Source organism: Ceratotherium simum, chromosome 20, assembly GCF_057802395.1.
Source record: "Ceratotherium simum simum isolate JZ-2026a chromosome 20, ASM5780239v1, whole genome shotgun sequence".
In the NCBI taxonomy this organism is placed as follows: domain Eukaryota; kingdom Metazoa; phylum Chordata; class Mammalia; order Perissodactyla; family Rhinocerotidae; genus Ceratotherium; species Ceratotherium simum.
In genome coordinates this window covers 20,245,367-20,269,970 of record NC_141919.1, presented here as the reverse complement: position 1 = coordinate 20,269,970, position 24,604 = coordinate 20,245,367, and the positions used below count along the sequence as shown (strand labels likewise).

Below are 24,604 nucleotides of genomic sequence, written 5' to 3'. Positions count from 1 at the left end.
GAATAGGAATATCATAATAAGTAAAACGGAAGGAAAGGAAGTGGTGATCAAAGAGTAGGATTGTAGAAATACAGTTTTCAGAGGTAGTATGATTTTTGGTGATTTACGGGATTAGAATATAACCATAGGAGAAGATGACTAAGGAGGGGTTTAGGAAAAGATGGTTGAAATTGAAAAAGTCAAGGAACACAGAAGCCAAAGAGGTAGACTGATTTTCTGTATGTATGTTGAAGTGCCATGATGGACTGGTGTAATGATGGAGAGGAAGACAGTGAGTCAGATGCTAAAGTCATCAATGAATGAAAGGGGTGAGGAAGGATTTGAGGGAGATAGTTAACATAGCAACAGAGATAATGGGTGGTAAAGTCTGATCTCATCGTCTTCAAAAGAACTGAAGTGGGGCTCAGTTAATGGAGGAAATAGTACAGTGGGGATTAATGAGGGCATCCTCCCCACCTCTGAATCCTGAAGTACCCTGAAGGATTATGGCAGGAAAAGGTCACCAACTAGAGAGGGCTCTAGGGAGAAGAAGTGTCTTCCAGGAATAGCCAAGTTTTAGTTAGAACAAGAAGAGAGAACATTTAGAGAAATTGAAGATACAGAACAATATGGGGATGGTGTCCTAGTGAAAAGGGTGATTTAGGAGGCTTAGCTGTGCTTGAGCTAAACATGGATATGATGGGATTAGTTATGGTAATTTCTTGGATGAAGATGGCAAATGAGTTAAAGTTAGAGCTCAGAAAACTTAGCTGGAAGGACAGGGACCATTGGGCTGTTTTTCAGTGTTTCAGGTCAATATCAGACAAAGACTTTCTCTTGGTACAGATTTCTTCAGCAGCCCCGTGATTTTTGGTAGCTTGATGGTCTCTATTTTGCTGGGAATGCAAACGTTATATTTGTTAAATTTCTTGTCCCTTTTTGATGGACTTGGACTTCCTCATGTGTTTGGTGATTGTTAATTCTGTACCTGTCTTCTATGATGCGCCTATTTATTCTCCTGAATGCCTTGGACTTTATGGGTTTCCTGGCTGAACACTGTGCCTTCTTGTCTGCTTCCTTCTTTTAGGCCCATTGAAAATTGTTAATTTTCTTTTTTCTGTTTTTTTTTTTTTTTGTGGTGAGGAAGATCGGCCTTGAGCTAACATCTGTTGCCAGTCTTCCTCTTTTTGCTGAGGAAGATTAGCCCTGAGCTAACATCTGTGCCCATCTTCCTCTATTTTGTATATGGGATGCCTCCACAGCATGGCTTGATGAGCAGTACGTAGGTCTGCACCTGGGATCTGAACCTGTGAACCTCGGGCTGCTAAAGCGGAGTGCACGAACTTAACCACTGTGCCACCGGGCCGGCCCCAAAAATTGTTAATTTTTAATCACAGATGTATGTGTCTTAATTTTTTCTCTCACTTTTACCTGTTTGGTATCAGAGAGGGAATTTTGGCTTATGTTCAGTTCATTATCTTGACACGGTCAAAGCTAAATTTTTAGAAAGGAAAAATTGATACTAACCCAAATTTCCAACAAAAGGGGTAGAATACACTTGTATATCCATGTAACAGGACATTATGCAGGTATTCAATTTTTGTTTTGCAAGGACATAGGGAATAATGAAAAACTTCTCTCAATACATTTTTAGTGATGTCATTTAGTAAAACATATGTTCTATAGATAGAAAGATATAGGTAGGCATTAAAATGTAAATGTTAAAGAACATTAAGATTGTAGGTGATTTTTATTTGTTATAAGTTTCTGTATTTTCCATATTTTTTATAATAAATATGTTGTTACTTTTGGTGAGGAAGATTGGCCCTGAGCTAACATCTGTTGCCAATCTTTCTCTTTTTGCTGAGGAAGATTAGCCTTGAGCTAACATCACTGCCCATCTTCCTCTATTTTGTGTATGGGATGCTGCCATGGCATGGCTTGATGAGTGGTGCATAGGTCTGCACCTGAGATCCAAACCATTGACCCTGTTACCTTTCCACAATCCATCATCCCCTTCATTTCTACCACTAAAGTAACAAAAATATCAGAAGATGATGTCTAAAATTGATTAATCAAGCCATGGTGAAATAAGAATGTGATGAAGATATATGAAGGACTATTTGAAAAAACTGCTGAAATAGTTAAAAGTGCTTATTCTTAAGAGTAAGGGAGGGAGTAAATGGGACTTGGAAAGAAAGCAAGCCCGTATAATAAGCAAATTATGTGATGTTAACCTTATCTAGTTTAATATAAAGTTCTATTTTTGTAAAATATAAATTGGGTGTATGAGTGTATATTTGTGTATGTGTGTGTCTTAAAGAAAATCTTAACTCTGTCTTAGGTAGACTGTGTATGGTTTTAATAAAAATTCCACTGGCAACTTATATGATCTGGGTTGTTTTGAATAATTTACCCTGAATGTAAGTGAACAAATCTAAACATACAGATTGAGGATTAAAATCTCACAATATTACTTTGAAGTATTAGTAGAAAATAATTTTGTTGAAAAAATAACAGTTTATTTTGGTTTAAAATTAATAGGTGACATAATCTTCATCATCATTTCTATTATTACTACTGTATTGAAAGTCTATCATATACCATGTGACTGTCTTAATTTCAGTATTATGGTGTATAGTATATATTTACTTCCTATAAATATTTAGAAATCTGCTGATTGGCTTTATAAATATCTTGTTTATTTAGCAAATATTTAATGACTACTAACTATGTGCTAAGTACTGCTTTAGGTACTTGGGATTTATTAGAGAACAAATAAAACAGAGATACAGGTAGTCTGGTAGGAGTAACAGTCTAATTCTAGCAAGATAGCTGTTAGTGAGGAATACAGCCATGTTCTTAGATTGTTTGCATTTTTAAAGCTATATTACTATAAAACTGTATTACTTATAAACCAAGAGAAAAGACAATTTCCAGTGCTAACTTACTTTTGTTTTATTAGATTGAGGAACTTCAGCAGGCTTTAGCAGTAAAACAAAATGAAGAGCATGACCGACAGCGGAGAATAAGTAATACGCGCAAAATGATAGAAGATTTGCAGAATGAACTGAAGAACACAGAAAACTGTGAGAATCTTCAACCCCAGATTGATGCCATTACAAGTGATCTGAGACAAATTCAAGATGAAAAGGCATTATGTGAAGGCGAGATAATTGATATGCGAAGAGAGAAGGAAACTCTAGAGAAGGAGAAAAAGAGTAAGTTTTATTAAACTTAGGGTGAAGAGATGTTTATAAAATGGAGATATATCCATGGGCATGATGGGCTTTCTTCTTCCCCTGATGTCATGTCTCTGAATGTTCAAGTTGAGGAAGCTCAGCTCAGTTCTTCCAACGTAGTGCCTTAATTAGCCACATCTGTCGTGTACCATGATTTGCCTTTGGCTGGCCGTTGTCTTATGTCAGATTATGGCAGTTGATTTAATTCTCTAAAAATGCTTTGCTTTATTTTCTTTACGAAGTCACTCACTATTATTTTTTAAATCAAGTTTAAGTTCTTTATTTATAACCTTTATGACCTTCCTTTAGCTTTGCTCTGTGAAACCTGTCCAATTTCATCTTTGCTTTTCTTTCCCGTAGACCACGTTATTCAGATAGAGGAGATCTTATATTTCTGTCTGCTCAGTATATGACTAAGATCAGTAAAGAAAAGAACCCATTTTTTTATGTGTTTATCAAAGTACTAGGTGTGTATGGTAAAAAAAAAAAAAAAACAGAAGGATGGCCCAACCCTTTCCAACTTCCAGACTCACTCTTAAGAGTAAGCACTTTTAACTGTTTCAGCAGTTTTTTCAAATAGTCCTTCATATATCTTCATCATATTCTTATTTCACCATGGCTTGATTAATCAACTTTAGATATTACCTTTTGATATTTTTGTTACTTTAGATATAGATTTCAGCTCATAACACCTCTCCCTTTTATTGTAATTCCTCAAATGGGATTATTATATTAACATTGGTTATTAATCATTAACATTTATTAATATTGATTTATTATAAGTACTATTCTTATATCTATTTTCGTCATTTAACAATTGTCAGTATTGCTTGACTGCACACTTTGTAAGCTAAAAACACTAGTCTCCCATCCTTTCTTTTTACTTTCCTCCCTTCTCACATTCTTTTTTTGTTTGTTTGTTTTTGTTTTTTTTTTTTGTTTATTGCAGTAACATTGGTTTATAACATTGTATAAATTTCAGGTGTACATCATTATACTTCTATTTCTGCATAGATTACATCATGTTCACCACCCAAATACTAATTACAACCCATCACCACACACATGTCCCGAATTATCCCTTTCGCCGTCCTCCCTCCCCCCTTCCCCTCTGGTAACCACCAATCCAATCTTTGTCTCCATGTGTTTGTTCATTGTTGTTATTATCTACTACTTAATGAAGGAAATCATACGATATTTGACCTTCTCCCTCTGACTTATTTCACTTTGCATAATACCCTCAATGTCCATCTATGTTGTCACAAATGGCTGGATTTCATCGTTTCTTATGGCTGAGTAGTATTCCATTGTGTATATATACCACATCTTCTTTATCCATTCGTCCCTTGATGGGCACTTAGGTTGCTTCCAAGTCTTGGCTATTGTGAATAACGCCGCAATGAACACAGGGGTGCATGTATCTTTATGCATTGGTGTTTTCAAGTTCTTTGGATAAATACCCAGGAGTGGAATAGCTGGATCATATGGTAGTTCTATCCTTGATTTTTTGAGGAATCTCCATACTATTTTCCATAGTGGCTGCACCAGCTTGCACTCCCACCAGCAGTGTATGAGAGTTCCCTTCTCTCCACATCCTCTCCAACACATGTTGTTTCCTGTCTTGTTAATTATAGCCATTCTGATGGGCGTGAGGTGATATCTCATTGTAGTTTTGATTTGCATTTCCCTGATAGTTAATGATTTTGAACATCTTTTCATGTGCCTGTTGGCCATCTGTATATCTTCTTTGGAGAAATGTCTGTTCAGGTTTTTTGCCCATTTTTTAATTGGGTTGTTAGTTTTTTTGTTGTTGAGATGCATGAGTTCTTTATATATTTTGGAGATTAACCCCTTATCAGATATATGGTTTGCAAATATCTTCTCCCATTTGTTAGGTTGTCTTTTCGTCTTGTTGATGGTTTCCTTTGCTGTGCAGAAGGTTTTTAGTTTGATGTAGTCCCATTTGTTTATTTTTTCTATTGTTTCTCTTGCCCGGTCAGACATGGTGCTTGAAAATATGTTGCTAAGACCGATGTCGAAGAGCGTACTGCCTATGTTTTCTTCTAGAAGTTTCATAGTTTCAGGTCTTACATTCAAGTCTTTAATCCATTTGGAGTTAATTTTTGTGTATGGTGTAAGGTAAGGATCTACTTTCATTTTTTTGCATGTGGCTATCCAGTTTTCCCAGCACCATTTGTTGAAGAGACTTGCTTTTCTCCATTGTATGTTCTTGGCTCCTTTGTCGAAGATCAGCTGTCCATAGATGTGTGGGTTTATTTCTGGGCTTTCGATTCTATTCCATTGATCTGTGTGTCTGTTTCTGTGCCAGTACCATGCTGTTTTGGTTACTATAGCTTTGTAGTATATTTTGAAATCGGGGAGTGTGATACCTCCAGCTTTGTTCTTTTTTCTCAGGATTCCTTTAGCTATTCAGGGTCTTTTGTTGTTCCATATAAATTTTAGGATTCTTTGTTCTATTTCTGTGAAAAATGTTGTTGGAACTTTGTTAGGGATTGCATTGAACCTATAGATTGCTTTAGGAAGTATGGACATCTTAACTATGTTAATTCTTCCAATCCAACAGCACGGAGTATCTTTCCATTTCTTTGTGTCTTCTTCAATTTCTTTCAGCAATGTTTTATAGTTTTCGGTGTACAGATCTTTCACCTCTTTGGTTAAGTTTATTCCTAGGTATTTTATTCTTTTTGTTGCAATTGTAAATGGGATTGTATTCTTAATTTCTCTTTCTGCTACTTCGTTGTTAGTGTATAGAAATGCAACTGATTTTTGTATGTTGATTTTGTATCCTGCAACTTTACCATATTCGTTTATTACTTCTAAAAGTTTTCTGGTGAATTCTTTAGGGTTTTCTATATATAAAATCATGTCATCTGCAAATAGTGAGAGTTTCACGTCTTCATTTCTAATTTGGATCCCTTTTATTTCTTTTTCTTGCCTGATTGCTTTGGCTAGGACTTCCAGTACTATGTTAAATAGTAGTGGTGATAGTGGGCATCCTTGTCTGGTTCCTGTTCTTAGAGGGATAGCTTTCAGTTTTTCACCATTGAGGATGATATTAGCTGTGGGTTTGTCATATATGGCCTTTATTCCTTCTCACATTCTAAATTCTATAGTGTCTACCCTGGTTTTCGTATTTTCAAGGCTGAAAACATTTTACTGAGAACCATAATTAATTTTTATGTGCTCTGTTTATAGGTTAATTTTAAAAGCTAGAAATATTAAGGATTATTTATGTTATTACAACAGTGCAACTTAACACAGCAGAGCCGAATAGTGCGTTATGACCTAATTTTCTTTCAGTGATAGCTTTTTTAAAGGTTTTGATTTGCCTTTTTTTTAAAAACACCATTTGCTTTAGCATTTCCTTAAATTGAAAAAAAACCAAAACCTTATCTTATCAGTCATTCTCTTGTTTTGGAGCCTTCCACCCCCTCCTTCCATCCAAACTGATTGTTCTCAAGGCCTACTGCATGGCTGTCATCTGGGGTTTGTCTCACACCTTTTCTGTGTTGGATAAAGCTATTCCTGAATTCCATGTCTTCGTTTTTCTTACATTATTTCCTTATTTTGTTAGAGTACCTCTTCAGGTAATCTCCTGAGAAGAGATATTGGGGAATTAATTGCAGAGTCTTTGCATTCCTGAAAATATCTGTATTTCATTATTCCCTTTTCTCAGTGTTGTTGTATGTACAGTTCTAGGTTGAAAGTAATTTTTCTCTCAGAATTTTGAAGGCCTATTGTGATTGTCTTCTCGTAGGAAATCTAGTGTTTTCTCATTCTTTTGTATGTGACCTGTTTATTTTTGACATTACTTATTTATTCTAGCTTTATTGAGATATAATTGACAAGTAATGTACTGTAACTTTAAGGTGTTCAATGTGATGAGTGACCTATTTGTTTTTGATTGCTTAAAGATCTTTTATCCCAGGTGTTTGAAAATTTGAGAATGATTTGTCCAGAGTGGGTTTTTTTCACTATGCTGGGTACCTGCTGAGTGGCGTTTGTAGCTTTTAAATCTAAGATATTCTTTTGTGTTATTAGTAGATTATTTCACTAATTAAAGTTTTCAGAGAAACAGTACTTTGTTTTATTTTCCAATTTTAGATGTGGAGGAGCATATTGTACGTTTTGACAATCTTATGAATCAAAAAGAAGATAAGCTGAGACAGAGATACCGTGACACATATGATGCTGTTTTATGGCTAAGAAATAACAGAGACAAATTTAAACAAAGAGTCTGTGAGCCCATAATGCTCACGGTAAGAAATTTGTTCATCTTTGTAGCATCTGTTAGTTTTATTATTGTAATCATTGTAGATTTTTATTGTTTCAAAAATTCTTAGTCTTATTAATACCCTGGTTTTCTATTGTCAAACTTATGGCGTCTGGTAACCTGCTGAATCCATACATGAGCTTTTTAAAGCGTCCTTGATCAATAAACCTGTGAGCTTTTTCTAGAAAGGAGTATGAAGCTGGCAGCTTTTTGACTGAGAATCATGTATAAAATTAGCTTGGTTAGCTGGTTCCTTCTGGCAATTGCTGTTCTTAGGTTGTAGCAAGCAATAGGGCAAACACTGCCAAAGGGGTAGAAAATGGCTGTAAATAAATATGTTGATATGGAGCACCTGACAGAGGATAGACAAGAAAATCACCTGCTACAAAAGTAGAGCATTCTGAGGATTCTGAGAATGAAACCAGCAGTTTCTTGACCTCATAACCGTTTGATAGCTCTATTGATGATCATGGGTCATCAAGAATAGGGTAAGCTATATTTAGTAAATCATTTAATGAGGTGTGGCCATGGATTTACCAGGAAGATTTCCATCTAAAATATTTAAAATCATAAATTTGACCACAGAAAGGGATGAAAAAGTAAAAACCACATTCTTGGGTAATGATATATTTAGATATACATGTATAATATAAACTTAAAACTTACTCCAAAATGATGTAAAGATTGTTTTTGCTTGATAATTTTTTTACTTTAGAAAAGAAATCACTATAGAAAGAATCACTTGCAGGATTCATGATGAAAAGTTCTATTTTCTGTAACTCATGTTTGTGTTATACTTTATTCAAAATCATTTCATATAGTTCTTTGTCTTTTATTATATCTTATGTTATATTAGCAAAATTAATGTGCATAATACTGTATTCTCTTCTTGCTCGGGTATGTATTATTAGAATATTTTTGCCAGATCAAGAAAGGAATATCTATTTCAGAGGCAAACATTATTGTTTTGATTAACTGGTAAGGATTGAAAGAAATATAAGAAAAAATATTGTGACCATTAGTATAATAAGTTATAATGCAAGTATAATTGTCAACAGGTTTTTATTAAAATGACAACCTCAAAATAATACTTCAGAACTTTATTAGATTTGTCATTCTCTTGTCACTTGATTTCTTAATAGTAGCCTATCACTAAGTGGGATTAGTAGCTGGCATATATTTACATTTTAAATTACCTTTAAATCGTTGAGATAAAGAGATATCTATACTCTGCTTTTTTTTTACCCTTCCTGGAATAACCTTTCACTTTTCCTACCACCTCCTTCCAACTTACCCCACACACTTATCTAACTCTTCAAGATCTAGTTGAAATGCTACCACTTCCAAAGGCAAGTTAGTAATATATAAACTTAAAATTTTAGTCATATAACTTGTCAGCAATCTATTTGCATGAGTTAGTTCTAACAATTCCAGTCTAGAGTTAGAGAAGTGTGCAAATATTTATTTACAGTTATACTCCTCACAGTAGTGTTTATAATAGCAGAATGGTGGGGCAAAGAACAAAATTTCAAAAGATATTGATTGGTTATGGAAATTATCCTGTGTCCCTTTAATGGAATACTATGCAGTCATTAAAAATGTTGCTGTAGGTCTGTCTTTACTCATAAAAAAGGACATTTATGACATGTTATTGAATTATAAAACAGGTTACAGGATAGGATGTATAGAAAGATTTCATTTTAAAAAATTGTGAAACAGGAGTCTGCCATCAACCACCAGATCATCTTGGAGTGCTACACCTCCTATGTCTACCTGTTTATGTCTTACTACCTTGTGAAGATGTGGCTTTGAAGAACTTTGCCAAAGTTTCTTCACCAGTCTCATAAGGAGAAAGAGCACGCTCAGAAGCTCATGAAGCTGCAGAACCAATAAGGTGGCCAGATCTTTCTTCAGAATATCAGAACACCAGACCACAAACGCAATAGAGTCTGCATTGCACTTGAAAAGAAGTGTGAATTGGTCACTACTGGAAATGCACAAACTGACCAGTGACAAAAATGACCCCTACTTGTATGACTTCCTTGATTCTCATTACCTAAATGAGCAAGTGAAATTCATCAAAGAATTGAGTGGCCATGTAACCAACTTATACAAGATGGGGACCCCAGAATCTGACACGTCAGAATATCTTTGATAAGTACAGCCTGGGGGAGAGTGATAATGAGAGCTAAGTCCTAGTCTGGCTTATCCATAGCTATAAAAAAGGTGAATTCATATGGTCATATTGGGGTTACTTTACCTTTTCTCTAAGTTGTAGCAAACACCCACTTACATTTTTCTTTCTTTTGTACCATTCCTTCCCAATAAAGTAATTTGGTATCAAAAAAAAAATTTATGAAACAGTAGACACTAAATGTCTATAGTGTTTATGTCCGAGTGTTGGTATTTTATGTGGCTTTAATTTTTTTGTTTGCTTGTGTATTAGTTTTCCCCTTTTTCTACACTGATTTTCTGAAATTTAAAGTAGAGAGTAATATTGGCCAACATTTATATGACAAGCACTGTACTAATTCTTTTATTATCTCCTTTAATCCACATTTAGTCCTATGAAATATAGACTGTTTTACTATACCCATTTTATGGATGAAGGTAACTGAAGCTTTCAGAGATTTAAGTAATACTTGATCAAGGTCAGATGTGGGATTTGAAGCAACATCTGTCTAACCCCAGAGCCCCAGCTCTTAACTAGTATGCTGCATTTTAGATATATAATACATAAATACCTTCTCTTTCAGAAATCTTTATATTGTCAAGAAAGCTAATTTCCATCTGCTGGAAGTAATCTTTCTCTCTTCTAAAATTCCATAGATAGCATTTTTTGTATACCTCTGTTGAGGAACTTTAACGTGCTCTGCTTTTCGACATACTTATCATCTGCAATAAATAATAGATTGTACTCCTCTTGAAACAGTTTGTTTTCTTGACCTATCAGTATCTTCCATAGCATTGAGCCTCACATGCAGAAATGTCTAATTAGTTAATAATTTAAAAATAAATCATTAAGTTTATGTTCTAGTGGTGCAAACCTAGGGTTTCTCTTGAAAACACTATTAGTTACAATTAATCTGTAGCAGGTTTTTTCATTAGTTTTATAAAGTTTTGCTCAGTTCTTTGTGTTTTTATACTGATCAGTTATTGCCATGTATAGTAACAATTCCTCTTGAAGATTAAGAAGAAAAATATTAAATGTTTGGGGACAGATGAGAAATGTTTATGTTCTTAGGTTCGAATCTAAGCCTATTTCAGATGTTTTCAGTGAGTTGACCAGAAGGGAACTTAAGTTATTTCTTAGCTAGTATCAAAATCGTTATGCACCAGGTGCTATTCAAGTCTTCGCTTTTGTTTTACTATGTTTTGGATGCTTCTGGGTAATAAACGGATGTTTTAAAATGTTGACTCTTCAATACCAAGGTTTTTTTTTTTTTTTGAGGAAGACCAACCCTGAGCCCACATCCATTGCTAATCCTCCTGTTTTTGCTGAGGAAGATTGGCCCTGGGCTAACATCCGTGCCCATCTTCCTCTACTATATATGGGACGCTGCCTCAGCATGGCTTGACAAGTGGTGCGTCAGTCTGTGCCCGGGATCCGAACCTGTGAACCCCAGGCTGCCGAAGCAGAGCACTCGAACTTTTACTGCTATGCCACCGGGCTGGCCTCCAAGTTGTTCTTTTTTTGTCTTCCTTTTTCTCAAGTATTAAATTTAATTAAATAAATCTAAGTGTGTAGTATAATTATGTTCTAGTAATCAGTTTGGGTTTTATGAAAATCAACTTATATTTTCTTTTTGTTTTATTTAGATCAATATGAAAGATAATAAAAATGCCAAATATGTTGAAAATCATATTTCATCAAATGACTTGAGAGCTTTTGTATTTGAAAGTCAAGAAGATATGGAGGTTTTTCTCAAAGAGGCAAGTACTAACCACATAATACTTTGACTCACTTAACACTTATCTTCCAGTGCTTGAGTTTTTAACTTCAAACTAGAGCAAAAAATGATAATGAGTAATTTTACTAGCAGTAACTCTTGTGTAAAATCATTTAATTTTGCCAATTTCTTTCCTATCTATGCCATTATTGAGGGATGAATTGGTTTTATAAGAGGAAAAACAGCCCATAATTCCATCTGTAACATTTTGAAATTATCGTTTGGAATTAATATGAAGAGTAATTCTGTCACATTGTTGCCAGAGAAAGAAACATCATAGTGATGAGCCTTTGGTCTTGGACATCCTTTTTGGAAATGTGTTGGAATGAACTCAGTTTTTCTTTGGAGGATAAATCAATATGATGTTTTTACTTATTAATATAAATAAAATCTCTTTAAAAAGAATGAGAATCCTATATCTGGCTAGAAGAACACCACCGACCAAGAATCTAAGCCCCTGAAAGGCTTCATGGCTTAGTCGTTAAGAGCATAGACTCTATAGATAGGCTGCCAGGATTTGAAATCTGACTTTGCTGCTAACTTGAGCAAGTTGCCTAAATGTTTTGTGCCTTAATTTCCTCCTCTGTGAAATGGAGGTAGTATTATCTACTTCCAAAGATGGTTTGACGATTAAATCAGTTAATAAATGAAAAGATATTTAGGACACTGCTTGTTGTTATATGTCTATATAATACATATTATTAGACGTATATGTTATTATTGTCAGTAAGATTTCTTTTTCCTTTTGCATGTGCCTTCTACTTCTTCAAAAGCTCCATAAAGATTAGGTTTAGATTTGGTATTGTTTTATTTAAATCTCTGCTAGTAAGTCTAAGTGAGGACAGGACCCTGAATTAGCTCAAGTGGTCCTGTTTCTCTGGTACACAGGCGATTGGGAAGAATCCTTGCTTTCTTTGTCTTTTACCATATTGCCCTCCTGGTTTGGGAGTTGGCAGGCAATGTGAATATAAAGTGACTGGATAAAAAGGTTGGATGTATAAAATTATAAAATTGACTCCAAACAGTTCAACATTTGTGGGTGTTAGAACCATTTAAGTCTAACCAGTGAGTTATTGATCTGGTGTCAGAGCTCCTTGAAGAAGTAGGTTTCTTAGATTACAAGTCTGTGAGACATGGCACACTGTGAAGGGCGTTCAGTCAGGTGTAAGTAGATGATTTCTGTTTTGCAAATGGCCAGTTTTGCCTGCACCGAGTGCCTTGATTTGCCGCAAAAACTCATGCTTCCTTTGTGCTGAGAATTTGAACCATATATTGATATGACATAGGTTCCTAAAAATTTGACCTATATTTTTTATTGTGCTATAACAATTAATTTTCCATAGCTTCTCATCAGTAGGACCAGAACGTCCTCTTACGTGTGTGACTTTTTGTGTATTTAAATTATGAAATTTGTCATATACAACTGCCTCTTGTAATTGTATCTACTAGAATACCATTTCCCGTCTTTCAGTAACTTACAAACCATCTTCAGTTGTTGCCATTTCTGCATACTACCATGCACTACCACACAATTTTTGCCATATCTGGGTACTATTATTTAATATTTTTCTTTAAATCAGTTCACTTTTTGTTACTTAAACAAAATATTCTAAGAGGAAGTATAATATCACTACCATGGGAGGGGACATAATTTGCATAACAATAAAGACATAAGGAGTTAAGGACATGCTGATAGCATAGTGCAACTTACTCCTTGGTATGATTAGAAATATTGAAAGGGAAATTACTTTCTCATTGTGTAATTCAGTTTTATTTAGTGTAACCATTAAAACAATAGATTTTAAAAACTTAAATTAACCCTACATACTAGTATCATTGATATATTGACTCAGGGCCAATATTGTTTCATCTGTATCTTCGCTCCTTTATTTTTTTAATAACTTCTTTTGATGTAACTTCAAACTTGCAGAAAAGTTGCAAGAGACATACATGTAACTTCTCTATACCTTTTACCTAGATTCACTACTTATTTACATTTTGCCCCATTTGCTTTATTTCTCCATTGTGAAGTACAGTTTTGCTATAACTCAGTATATACATTCCTAAAAATCACTATGCTATGCAAAATTGTGCAGTAAAAACCCACAGGGCCTATGGGGGAAAAATAGTAGCACATTTTTACACATGTTCAATTGTTAAATACACAAATACAATAAATATGGTGCTTTGTTTTTAAAAAGATTGAAGTTGGCTTGTGGAAGTAGGCATTGGAAGGGTTCAGTTTGTGAATTGTATAGTGGGTAAAGCAATTACAAAGCACTGTCTGAAATCTGATGGAAAGTTGTAACACCAAATGTGATTGAGTGTGGCTCATAACATGTGGTAAACTGAGGCAGCTAGTAGATGTTTGAGAGGGGTGTGTGTGCGCCTGTATTTGCACACAGGTTATATGTATTCCTATACAGCTCAGTTCAATTGGGTGCAGTTTTCTACATTCACCTAGAGAAAACCTTGTGTTTCTTGTGGATGTAATTGCGCATAAGCAAATGTGAAATTCACATAATGCTTAAATTGTCCGCTAATATATCACTTGCTTGGAACAAATTTGTCTTCAAAACAAGCATTATAGCACAACTGTTTTGCTCCTTGTATTTGTGTGTATTGAAATACTTACAGACTTTGAAAATATCCTGTTCCTCATGAAACTACCTAGTAGGTTTAGGAACCATTAATGGTTCTAACTCAATCATTTCTTCTATATTTATTAGTTGGCATTCTGCTAGAAAGAAGAGCTTTTTCTTTCTTTATTTGTTGATTCATGGAATTTTATTTTTTTTATAGGGATTATAATCCATTACTATTATTATTTATTTTAATGCTCAAATTGGCCCAGATTTGGCCAGTGAGACCTTCTTCAAGTTGACTCCTGTGTCCTGTTGATATTTTGCCATCATATTTTGAGCACTGCATACTTTTTGGCAGAGCAAGATGTTGACTCATCTTGAACACTCTGGTCCTTACAATTAGCTTTTTTCCCAAAGAACCCTAGTTCCTTTTAGAAAACAAAATCTAGGTAACAGGTGTGACCATTGGTGCTAATGTCTCATTGCTTCTAAGCCCTCACGCGCTAACTCTTACATCTATATTTATGTCTTTATTATCTAGAGAGCAAGAGTGCACCGTGAGTTCACACTGATACTTCCAGTTACAATCCAACACAATAGGGTACCTTCTAGTCTTTCTCCTTTGCATATTTGTAATTTCCTTCTGTAGCAGTGAAAAACATAACCCCCCCCTTATCATCAATATATTTACTCATTTAAGTCTAGAATGCTGTGAAAGTAATTTCAGAATTGCTAATTCGTGCCACGATGAAATTCTTCCATTCCACCATCCCATCATGTCTCTATTAATTTCTCTCAGCATTGTTTTGTCCTTTTCAGTGTATAAGTCTTGCTCATCTTTTGTTAATGTGTTCTTAAGTATTTTACGTTTTGTTGACACTGTCGTAAATGGATTTCTGAAATTCATTTTCCAGTTGTTCATTGCTAGTGCATAGACATACAGTTGATTTTTTTGCGTTGACCTCATATCCTGTGACACTGTTGAATTCACTTATTGAAATCTAGTACAGTCAAGTGTTGCTTAATGATGGGGACATGTTTTGAGAAATGCATCATTAGGTGATTTCATCATTGTGTACACATTGTAGAATGTACTTACACAAACCTAGATAGTATAGCCTACTACACACCTAGGCTATATGGTACTAATCTTAGGGGACCACCATCGTGTATGTGGTCTGTTGTTGACCAAAATGTTGTTATGCGGTGCGTGACTGTAGTTACTTTGTAGATTCCATGGGATTTTGTTTGTAGAAAGTCATATCTTTGTAAACAGATCTTTTTACTTGTTTCTTTTCCGTCTTTTACCTCTTTATTGTGCTTCACTACAGTGAAGTACCTCCAGGACATTGTTGAAGAGAAGTGGTAAGATAAGACACATTCCCAGTCTTAGGGGGAGAGCACTTAATGTTTCACCATTAAGTATTATGTCTGCTGTACATTTATCATAGGTACCCTTTATCAAGTTGAAGAGGTTTCCTTCTATTCTTAGTTTACTGACAATTTTTATCATGAATGGCTGTTGAATTTTGTCAGATATTTTTCCTGCATGCGAGATGATCATATGGCTTTTGTACTTTATTCAGTTAATACAATAAATTAGATTGGTTGATTCAAATATTACATCAATCTTGAATTCCTGGGGTAAACTCTGCTTGGTCATGTATACAGTTTATATCTTGCTGGATTCTTTTTACTAATATTTTGTTAAGGATTTTTGCGTATATGTCCATGAGGGATATTGTAATGTTTTTGTCAGGTTTTGGTATTAGGATTATGCTGAAATCATAAAATGACTTGGGAAATATCCCTTCCTCCTGTTTTCTGAAAGAGTTTTGGTATTACTGCTTCGTCAACTTTGATAGAATTTATCACTGAAAATAATAAAAGAAATGTACTCTTTTTGTAAAAATACATAATTGCAATATAAAGACACAACTACAATATCATTATCACACTAACAATTTTTCTTGTAAGTACATGCCATTAAAATATCCAGTAAATGTTCAAATTTCTGATCATCTCATGAATGCCAGTAGGAATATGATAACTTTAAAAATCATTTTGACTGATAGTATATGGTCGTTAAAATAATTTTTCCCTTATATTCAGGTTCGTGACAATAAAAAATTAAGAGTAAATGCTGTTATGGCTCCTGAGCATTCCTGTGCCGACAAAGCACCTTCAGTATCTCTGAATGAACTAAAGTAAGTCTTGAAAATATTATTAGAACTAACCTGTTACTTTGAATATTGAATAATCATTTATCTCTTAAATATGTTTTAATTATCTCTGTCACATAAATATGTTTGGTATAAGCTATATTATTCCCTTTTAGGATCTCTACTTCAGTCTAAAATAAGGAAAAATCTAGGCCCAGGAACAGACCATGGTATAGTTATTATATGATGGTGATGTTTCAAATCAGTGGAACGATATTGGTATATTTAATACAAGAGATACTAAAATAGTTTGTTAGTTATTGGGAAGGTAAAATGATAAATCATCACTTCGTAATGCAAAAATAATTTCCCAACGGACTAAATGTAAAAATTGCAATTATAAAATAGCTGTAAGTAAATATCTTAACTCTGGATGAAGTAAACATTCTAAATATAAAAGCAATGGAAGAAACAACAAAGCAACAGATTAATAGTTTGCAGTCATAAATATATTAATTTTAAGCTTTTCTGACAAATAAATCTCAATGTTAATCACTTAATATTAAGTGATTTTAAAACATATGAAGAAAAAAGACTTTCTGTACCATTATTAAATAATTTATATTTTATTTATTGTTTATTGGCCACTTGTCAACTATCATTTTTTTAAATGATATTTTAAGAGGAAAAATATAATAGGTGCTTTTCCTTTCAGACAATATGGATTTTTCTCTTATTTGAGAGAGTTATTTGATGCACCCAATCCTGTCATGAGTTACCTTTGCTACCAGTATCATATTCATGAAGTTCCTGTAGGAACTGAGAGGACCAGAGAAAGAATTGAACGGGTAAGAGGGTACTGAATTAATACCAAAAACGTACTTCTGTTAAAACTTCCTAGCTTCAAGTCAGGGAAAAATTGTGAGAAATGTTAAGAAGTGTATCATTCTGTTGTTTTTAACCACACAGAAATTATCTTTGTATTTTACATTTTTAATATGACATGAAGCAGAGACTGTTGACTAATATTTTATGAAAGGAGTGATAAGTGCTTACTTAGAGTAAATGAATACTTAGTACCTGTAGGGTGGTTGAATAAGGTTAAAGCCTGAAAAGAGATACCTGGCATTGTTCTACCTTGCTTGACAATCCTCTGTTCAAACATTGTGTTAATGGGTTGATCATTTAAATTCTTGTATTCTAGATTATCTTTCAGACAAATTATACTTTAAGATGGTAGGCTAGGGTATAGAACTGATTTGGTAAGCCCTCTCTTAAAGCTTTCATTTAACATTATCTCATGTATGAATGACCACCCTTAATAGGATCTCATTTCCTGGCTAGTACAGCTACATAAATTCTTAGTTCCTATATTCTGCTAATGCTGCTTGGAGTTTTCTTCTCCTTACAAGTAATCTCCAAGACTCCAAACCATATTCGTTGCTTTTAGCAAAAGCAGAAACAGGGAAGAAAGCTCTTCTAAAACAGGTTTTTCCATAACACCAAGTTGCCGTATTCATATTGCTTGTAAGCATCTAGGACCCAATTACAGACCCAACTGCTACTTATAATATTGAATACTAGAAAAAGTTTTTTAAATTTTTAGCAACCTGTGTACAGGTATCCCTAGGGTAATTCATTTGTAATTTGGGGGCTCTAATATACTTCATTAACAGAAGATAGAAATGGTTCATTACCAACCCATTTTGCAAAAACAAGCTAATTATAGTAAGTTGCCTGTGTCTTTGATTAAAAATTACATCATATTACGGTGATTATTTGGGGAAACCAAAAATAAAACTCTCCATGTGGGTGTATCTCTTTTCTGTCTTAATTCACTGGGGTTTAGAAAAGACCACATGCATAGACCAAACCAATTTCTGTTATAATTTCAGGGGTAGATAGGGCTATCTCTGAGAGTAAGGGTAGTAGGACTATTGCAGAAAGACTATAGAAAATTTGGTAAAGGCTTTCATAACTTTTCTTTGGGGCAGAAGGGAACAATACTGCACTTGGAAAATCTCTTTACTTTTTGAACAGTGCTTCAAGTTGAATTATTTTATGTTCTTTTACTTTTAAACAAAATGTTGAACTCACCTACAGAACTTTAACCTTGCTGTTTGTACTGGAGAAAGAGCATTGGAATTCATATAATTTACATTAAAAATGAAATTAGTTCTTCTATTCCCCCTCATCTCTTTTCAGGTATTTTTCATTAGCCTTAATCTTTTTGGTTTTATATAAGTGATGATATTTTTAAAATCCTTGAACACATTGAGTGTTTCTTAGACCTTATTGTTCTGATGCCTGACTCGGTGCTATGTTATGTATAAATACTCTATGAATTATGAGACACTTCTCACAGTAAAGCAAAGTGAGGAAGTATTTCAGACACCTGGTATAAAGCCCCTGACATTATCTTGGCCGTCTTTCAGAAGATATAAACCTTCAGTGACGAAATTTACTGCCTTTATATTCTGTCCTCTGTAATGGCTGTATTTCTCCCTTAAAATAAAAATACATTCTTCACTCTAAGTTTTGCTTTATTATCAAGTCCTAACATTTTAGGTTCTCTAACAGTGATTATACCCCATTTATGAAATTGTTCTCATTAATTTCTGAGCCTCTCCCCTTTGGTTAAATTGTCTGCTGACCTCCTTAGCTTATGATGTTCCTTTTGCTGGGGGTGCGCTTTCCTCATCATCTCTGGCAGTTTAAATCAGTTTAAAATTTATTTGCGTGAAACTTGGGTAGGCTAACCTTATCTAGGCTTTCCCTTCATTCCAAATTATTCAGCATTTATGGATGCCAGTTTATACCTTACTAAACTAAGTGTGCTTAAATATGTCTTAACTCTTCGCTTGAACTGTAAACTTCTAAAGAGAAACAAGCCACAAGAAGATTGGTAATGAACCTTTAGAGATTGGAAAAAACTGCATTACAGCAGCCGGTTTTTTATAAATATACAGAAATAGATTAGTAATGTTATAGTGTTTAGAATATGCTTTAGTTTATGAAACTCCTTGTATAAGTCCTTGAGAGAAAAGATCTCGAAAAAACAAAAAGTCTTTGAAATCCTTGAAAAGTGTTTCCATTAAGTATTCTCCCAAATATACAGGAATTAAATATGAGATTATGTACCTTTGAACAATATAACTGAGGGGAGGGGAAAGTAAGTGACTTAGTTGAGACAACACAGTTCAGTCTACTGGGCAGCTGCCTCCTGATACCTCTTCTGTAGATAGAACAAGCTCCAAAAGTCCACTTAACTTGGGAGAGATTGTAGACTGAAGCAGAAGGATGGCCAACTTTGCTAGTTACTTTGGTTTTCTCCCAATTCTCTCTCTCTTAGTCTTTCTTAGTGTTGTTTTCCAAAGTAATAACCTGAAATGTATCAGCTACCTTTTTAGAGATGTTGTTGGATAAGTTTAAAAAAAAAATGAAAGTACATCTAGTATATTTTGATCTTCTAAAATTGACTTGATCTGTATTTTTCATTCTTTAGTCCTTTTAAAAATAAATCATAGTTATTAGATGTGCACTGATACATGTTTTACGTTGTAGGTAATACAAGAAACCCAATTAAAACAATTTTATACAGCAGAAGAAAAGTATGTGGTGAAAACTTCATTTTATTCCAACAAACATATTACTGTTAACACGTCCCTAAAAGTAGCCCAGTTTCTCACAGTTACTGTGGATCTAGAGCAAAGACGACACTTAGAAGAACAGCTAAAGGTTGGTTATTTTGATTTGAGTATTAGAAAAGAGTATTAACTGAATTTATAGTATTTTAACCAGAACTATTTTTAGAATATACTCACAATTTTGAATATTCCATAGGAAATTAATAGAAAATTGCAAGCAGTGGAATCAGGGTTGATTGCCTTACGTGAGAAAAACAAACATCTAGAACACAGAGACAATGAACTTAGACAAAAGAAGAAGGAGCTTCTTGAAAGGAAAACCAAGAAAAGACAACTGGAACAAAAAATTAGTTCCAAACTAGGAAGGTATCTTTTTAGCCTATTCCGGGGTGGGGGGGGCGGGCACAAAGCACTATGAGGATATTATTAGTTGTTCCCTGTAATGACGACACAGTTCCCACAAGCTCGTTTTGTAATAATCTCTCTCTCAAACTTTAATCCTACTACCCAAAACACAATTTTAGTCCACAGGGCAAAGGGAGGTGAATCTTAAGTGTTGTGAGTTTTTCTGTTCCTTAATCAGCTATTCTTATCCCTGGACCCCTTTCTATGCTTAAAAATTATTGAGGACCCTGAGGAGGTTTGTTTATATGGATTATATCTATTGATGTTTACCACCTTAGAATTTAATTTCTAATTTTAATACTGAGAATGCTTAAAATATTTAAGTCATTTAAAAGTGACAGTAAATCCGTTATACATTAACATAAGTATTTATGAAAAACAACTATTTTCCAAACAAAATACATTTAGCAGGAAGAATGGCATTATTTTACATTTCTATAAATCCCTTTAGATGAAGTCAGTTGTTTTTTTATATCTGTTTCTGCATTCGATTGATTGTGAGATGTTGTTTTGGTTGAAGTATATGAAGAAAATCTGGCCTCACATAAATATGTAGTTGGAAAAGGGAGAGGTAAATAGACCTTTCAGATAATTGTGTATATTCTTTAATACTATGTCAAAACTTGCCAAGGTGTGGTTTCCTCAAGTTTAATTGCAACATGGAATCTGAAATCATCAGTGAAGTTGTGTACTCTTACATTACTTTAAGTGCATCTTTTACCCATGAATGATCTTGTTACATCATGCATTGGTCATTTGAAAAATATTGGTTCACCAAGTCATGTAGATCTTCTTTTATTGTATAATATCAGAAAATAGTCACATTGATCTCCAATCCCATCAGAAGAGCTTTTAAGAATTGGGAAGCTGTCAAGCTCACAGTGGTGGATACAAATTTTCCAAAATTCTCATTTTCACTTGAAAGCTTGAATTTTATCATTGACAACAAATATTATCAGTTATTTTCCTTGAAGTGATAGGCTCACTTCATTTACTTTTGGGGAAAAAAAAATCTGCCAGATACCCAAGTCTGCATAATTATAGTATGTCATTCTTTCAAAAAGTATTCCTTGAAAAAAGTGTCTAGTCCAGCTCCCAACTCGTACAATCACCCAAGTCCTTTTCCTTGAGACAACCATCGTACTTTGGTATACAGCAGAAGTGCTTTATGAGTACTGTATACTTCCTGTTTCATCTCACTGAATGTTAAAAAGATATATAGTTAAAGAGTTAAAGAGATTTAATAAAATTAACAGTTTTTACTGTCATCAAGGACATTCTTAAGTGAATTTGCCATTTTTAAAATTTTTGAGTGCATGGCAGTGAAGAATCTAACAACTGATGCACTTTGGTGCTACTACCTTGATTCTTTCTAAAGCACTAGCATTTTTACTCACCATTGCTTTTGTACCATCAATGCAAAAGTCAACACAGTGAGAAGGGCAAATCATGTCTTATTATACTTGTGGTTTCAAGGATCCTCAGGAGTCTGCGGACTACACTTTGAGAACCACTGACCTAGATGAATATCCAGCATAATATGTCCATTGAATTTGGAATGATGGTAGAGGGGAGGGGAAGGTATAGGCAGTAGGATTATCAAACTAGGCTGTTTGTTTTCTCACCAACTCTGAAAGAGAGTAATAAGGAAGGAGGAGGTTATGCTGATTTTCACAGAATAGAATGGGCCCCTGGAGGTTTATCTCACTCTTTCAGTTGTAATCTCCCTTGTTACAATTAGGATTATATCTGCTTAGCCTTAATGGTCACGTATTCCACAGGATTCTATACAAAATGTGAATAGTCTCAAAAGTCTTTTCCGAAAGGAAAACTGCTAGTGTACTGTGAGAGCCCAGGCAGCTATTCTCAGAACTGATTATAAGTTTTATTTTGAGTTTAGATATTTTTAGAAACTAGAATATATAAGATGGGATAAAAGCTGTTAGAGTGTTCAGTCTAGGGGAAAGAAACATGGCTTCCAGTTTCAAGATTTCTCCCGTGTTCTGCCATGACACAGCTCAGACCTTTTTGTTGTAATTGTTCTTTTATGCTTCTTTCTTGTAGAATAAAGATGTTAATGACATAATCAGTCTTTAATAATAAAAAACAGCTCATTGCCTTGAGTAGGGTGTAAGTGTACCTTGACCTAATATATATAGTATGTATTTCTAAACACATTCATAAGTTGAATTATATTTGAAATGCATTAAGAAAATGTGTTCTTTACTGTCTTTTAAAGCAAACAATTGCCATTAACTTTATTATTTAAAAAGTTAATAATGTACCTTGGTTGCTTAAAGCAAGCTATATCTGTTTAGTCTAGCTGCCTAGAATTTTTTCAACTTTAAGCCTTTTTACAACTTTAACCCTTCACTTCATTTCTCTCTTTAGTCATCTGCAAGACACTTAACCTTTACTGCTTGACTGCTATATTGGACCCATTGTCTAAAAGTAAACTTTCTCCTCGTATCGTAATGTTGATTTTTCTAGTAAAATGACCTTTCATGCTCATTACCAGCCTGCTCTCTCATGCCTGCTGTTACTCACTTTGGAATACTGCAGTGGTGACCTGGTTAGTGATCTCTCCTCGACTAGTCTCCTCTCTATTCAGTGCATCCAGAAGACTTGTTAAATTTATCTTTTTGTCTTCCTACCCCATTCAAGAATATTGTTGTGGCTTCCTACTGTTACTACATGAAATTTAGTTAAGCACTGCTTTCCCTTAGATTGGCTTTCAAGTTTTTCAAAATCTTGTTTTGCTCTATCCATTCTATATTATCTCCCTAGCCACCCTAACTCTCTTCCATATGCTATTCAGGCCACTCTACAGTATCCACTAACTTGTTCATTCTTATTTATTATTGCTTCCATCCTTTGTTCTTGCTTCTTCACTGGAGGCAACATGGTATAGTGGAAAGAACTTGGACTTTGGTGTCAAAGACATCTTACCACTTAATATCTGTGATCTTGGGTAACTCAATTAACTTCTGAGCCTTAATTTCTTCATCTTAAAGTAAAGCACAAAGTATTAACTTTTAGGATTGTTGTATTGTCTTTTCATTATTTTTTTTTTTTTTTACCTATTAATCAAATCTCCCCAGTTAAGCTCCTTAAGGGAAGGGACTATGTTTATAAACAATGTTAATAACAACAGTAACAACTAATATTTATTAATCAGTTATGGGCCAGGCACTATACCTAAGTGTGTTATATATTTTCCCTTTTTTTAATCTTCACCACAGCCTTATAGGAGAAGTAGTACTAGTATTATTTCCAATTTACAGATGAGGAAATTGAAGCTCAGAAGAGTAACTTGTCTGGTTATACTGCCCATTAGTGGCAAAGAGGAAATTCAAATCCGTCTTTCTGACTCAAGATCCTATACCATTAGCATTACCTAGACTATGCTGGCCACATAATATATCTCAACAAATACTTTTTGATCCTGACTGGTTGCGTAAAATGATTGTTTAATCTAGCAGCTAGCAGTTTATACATCTGAGTGGTATTACTAAATAGCCCATAAAACAGCAGAGGACCTAAGGATTTGGGCTCAATCCTTGTGTTTAACTCCGATTTCTCCATCATTATGTGTTTTATACAGTTTAAAGCTGATGGAACAGGATACTTGCAACCTTGAAGAGGAAGAGCAAAAAGCAAGTACCAAAATCAAGGAAATAAATGTTCAGAAAGCAAAACTTGTTACCGAATTAACAAACCTGATAAAGGTAAGGCATTTTTGTAATTTTAGTCATTTTTTTATAGCAGGTAGATAAGATAGTAAAATCTTAGCAAGACATTTTTAACAATTTCAGCTTGCTCTGTTGTTTGACATTTCTCATTATAGGTCAATAAGCTGGTTAAAAGCACTCATTAAGCTAAATTATTTTATTCCAGATGATTGATTAAATCATAGGAATAAATAGGAATCAACATAGGAATAAATAGGAATCAATAGGAAAACTTTTAAAAACTCTCTTATAAGAAATCTTTATGAAAAGAACTATTTGAAAGAAGTATCAATCACATTAGAAAAACGTGATTCTTTTCATGGTTTATAATTTCATTTTTTAAAAAGAAACTAATATTTTTTTGGTGTAAAACAAATTAAACTCTTAGGGGTTTTTGTTCCTAGATTTGTACTTCTTTGCATATACAAAAAGTAAATTTAATTCTTCAAAATACTACAGTTATCTCCGAGAAGAACAAATTAGAATCAGATTATATGGCTGCTTCGTCACAACTACGTCTCACAGAGGTAAGTTTTTTCTTTTGTTTATTTTGGAGTTCCAGCCTCAGACCAGTTTGAAAACATACATCATCATTTGCAATATGCAGTT

At 34.1% G+C, this 24,604-nt stretch overlaps 1 protein-coding gene and 1 pseudogene across 5 annotated transcripts in view; both read left to right on the top strand.

Moving 5' to 3' along the window:
* Positions 1-24,604, top strand: part of SMC5 (structural maintenance of chromosomes 5) — a 77,260-nt gene that overhangs the window by 30,379 nt on the left and 22,277 nt on the right. For all 5 annotated transcript variants that reach the window (XR_015555425.1, XR_015555424.1, XM_014795432.2 and 2 more), the window contains 9 exons: positions 2,945-3,200; positions 7,347-7,501; positions 11,335-11,448; positions 16,163-16,257; positions 16,928-17,060; positions 19,777-19,950; positions 20,056-20,225; positions 23,869-23,992; positions 24,400-24,522. Coding sequence is in view for 3 of the 5 variants with exons in the window: in XM_014795432.2 (XP_014650918.1) it covers positions 2,945-3,200; positions 7,347-7,501; positions 11,335-11,448; positions 16,163-16,257; positions 16,928-17,060; positions 19,777-19,950; positions 20,056-20,225; positions 23,869-23,992; positions 24,400-24,522 (1,344 nt within the window). In the remaining 2 variants the exon portion in view is untranslated. The remainder of the gene's footprint in view (positions 1-2,944; positions 3,201-7,346; positions 7,502-11,334; positions 11,449-16,162; positions 16,258-16,927; positions 17,061-19,776; positions 19,951-20,055; positions 20,226-23,868; positions 23,993-24,399; positions 24,523-24,604) is intronic.
* On the top strand, positions 9,223-11,286 carry LOC147914375 (ferritin heavy chain pseudogene; annotated as a pseudogene).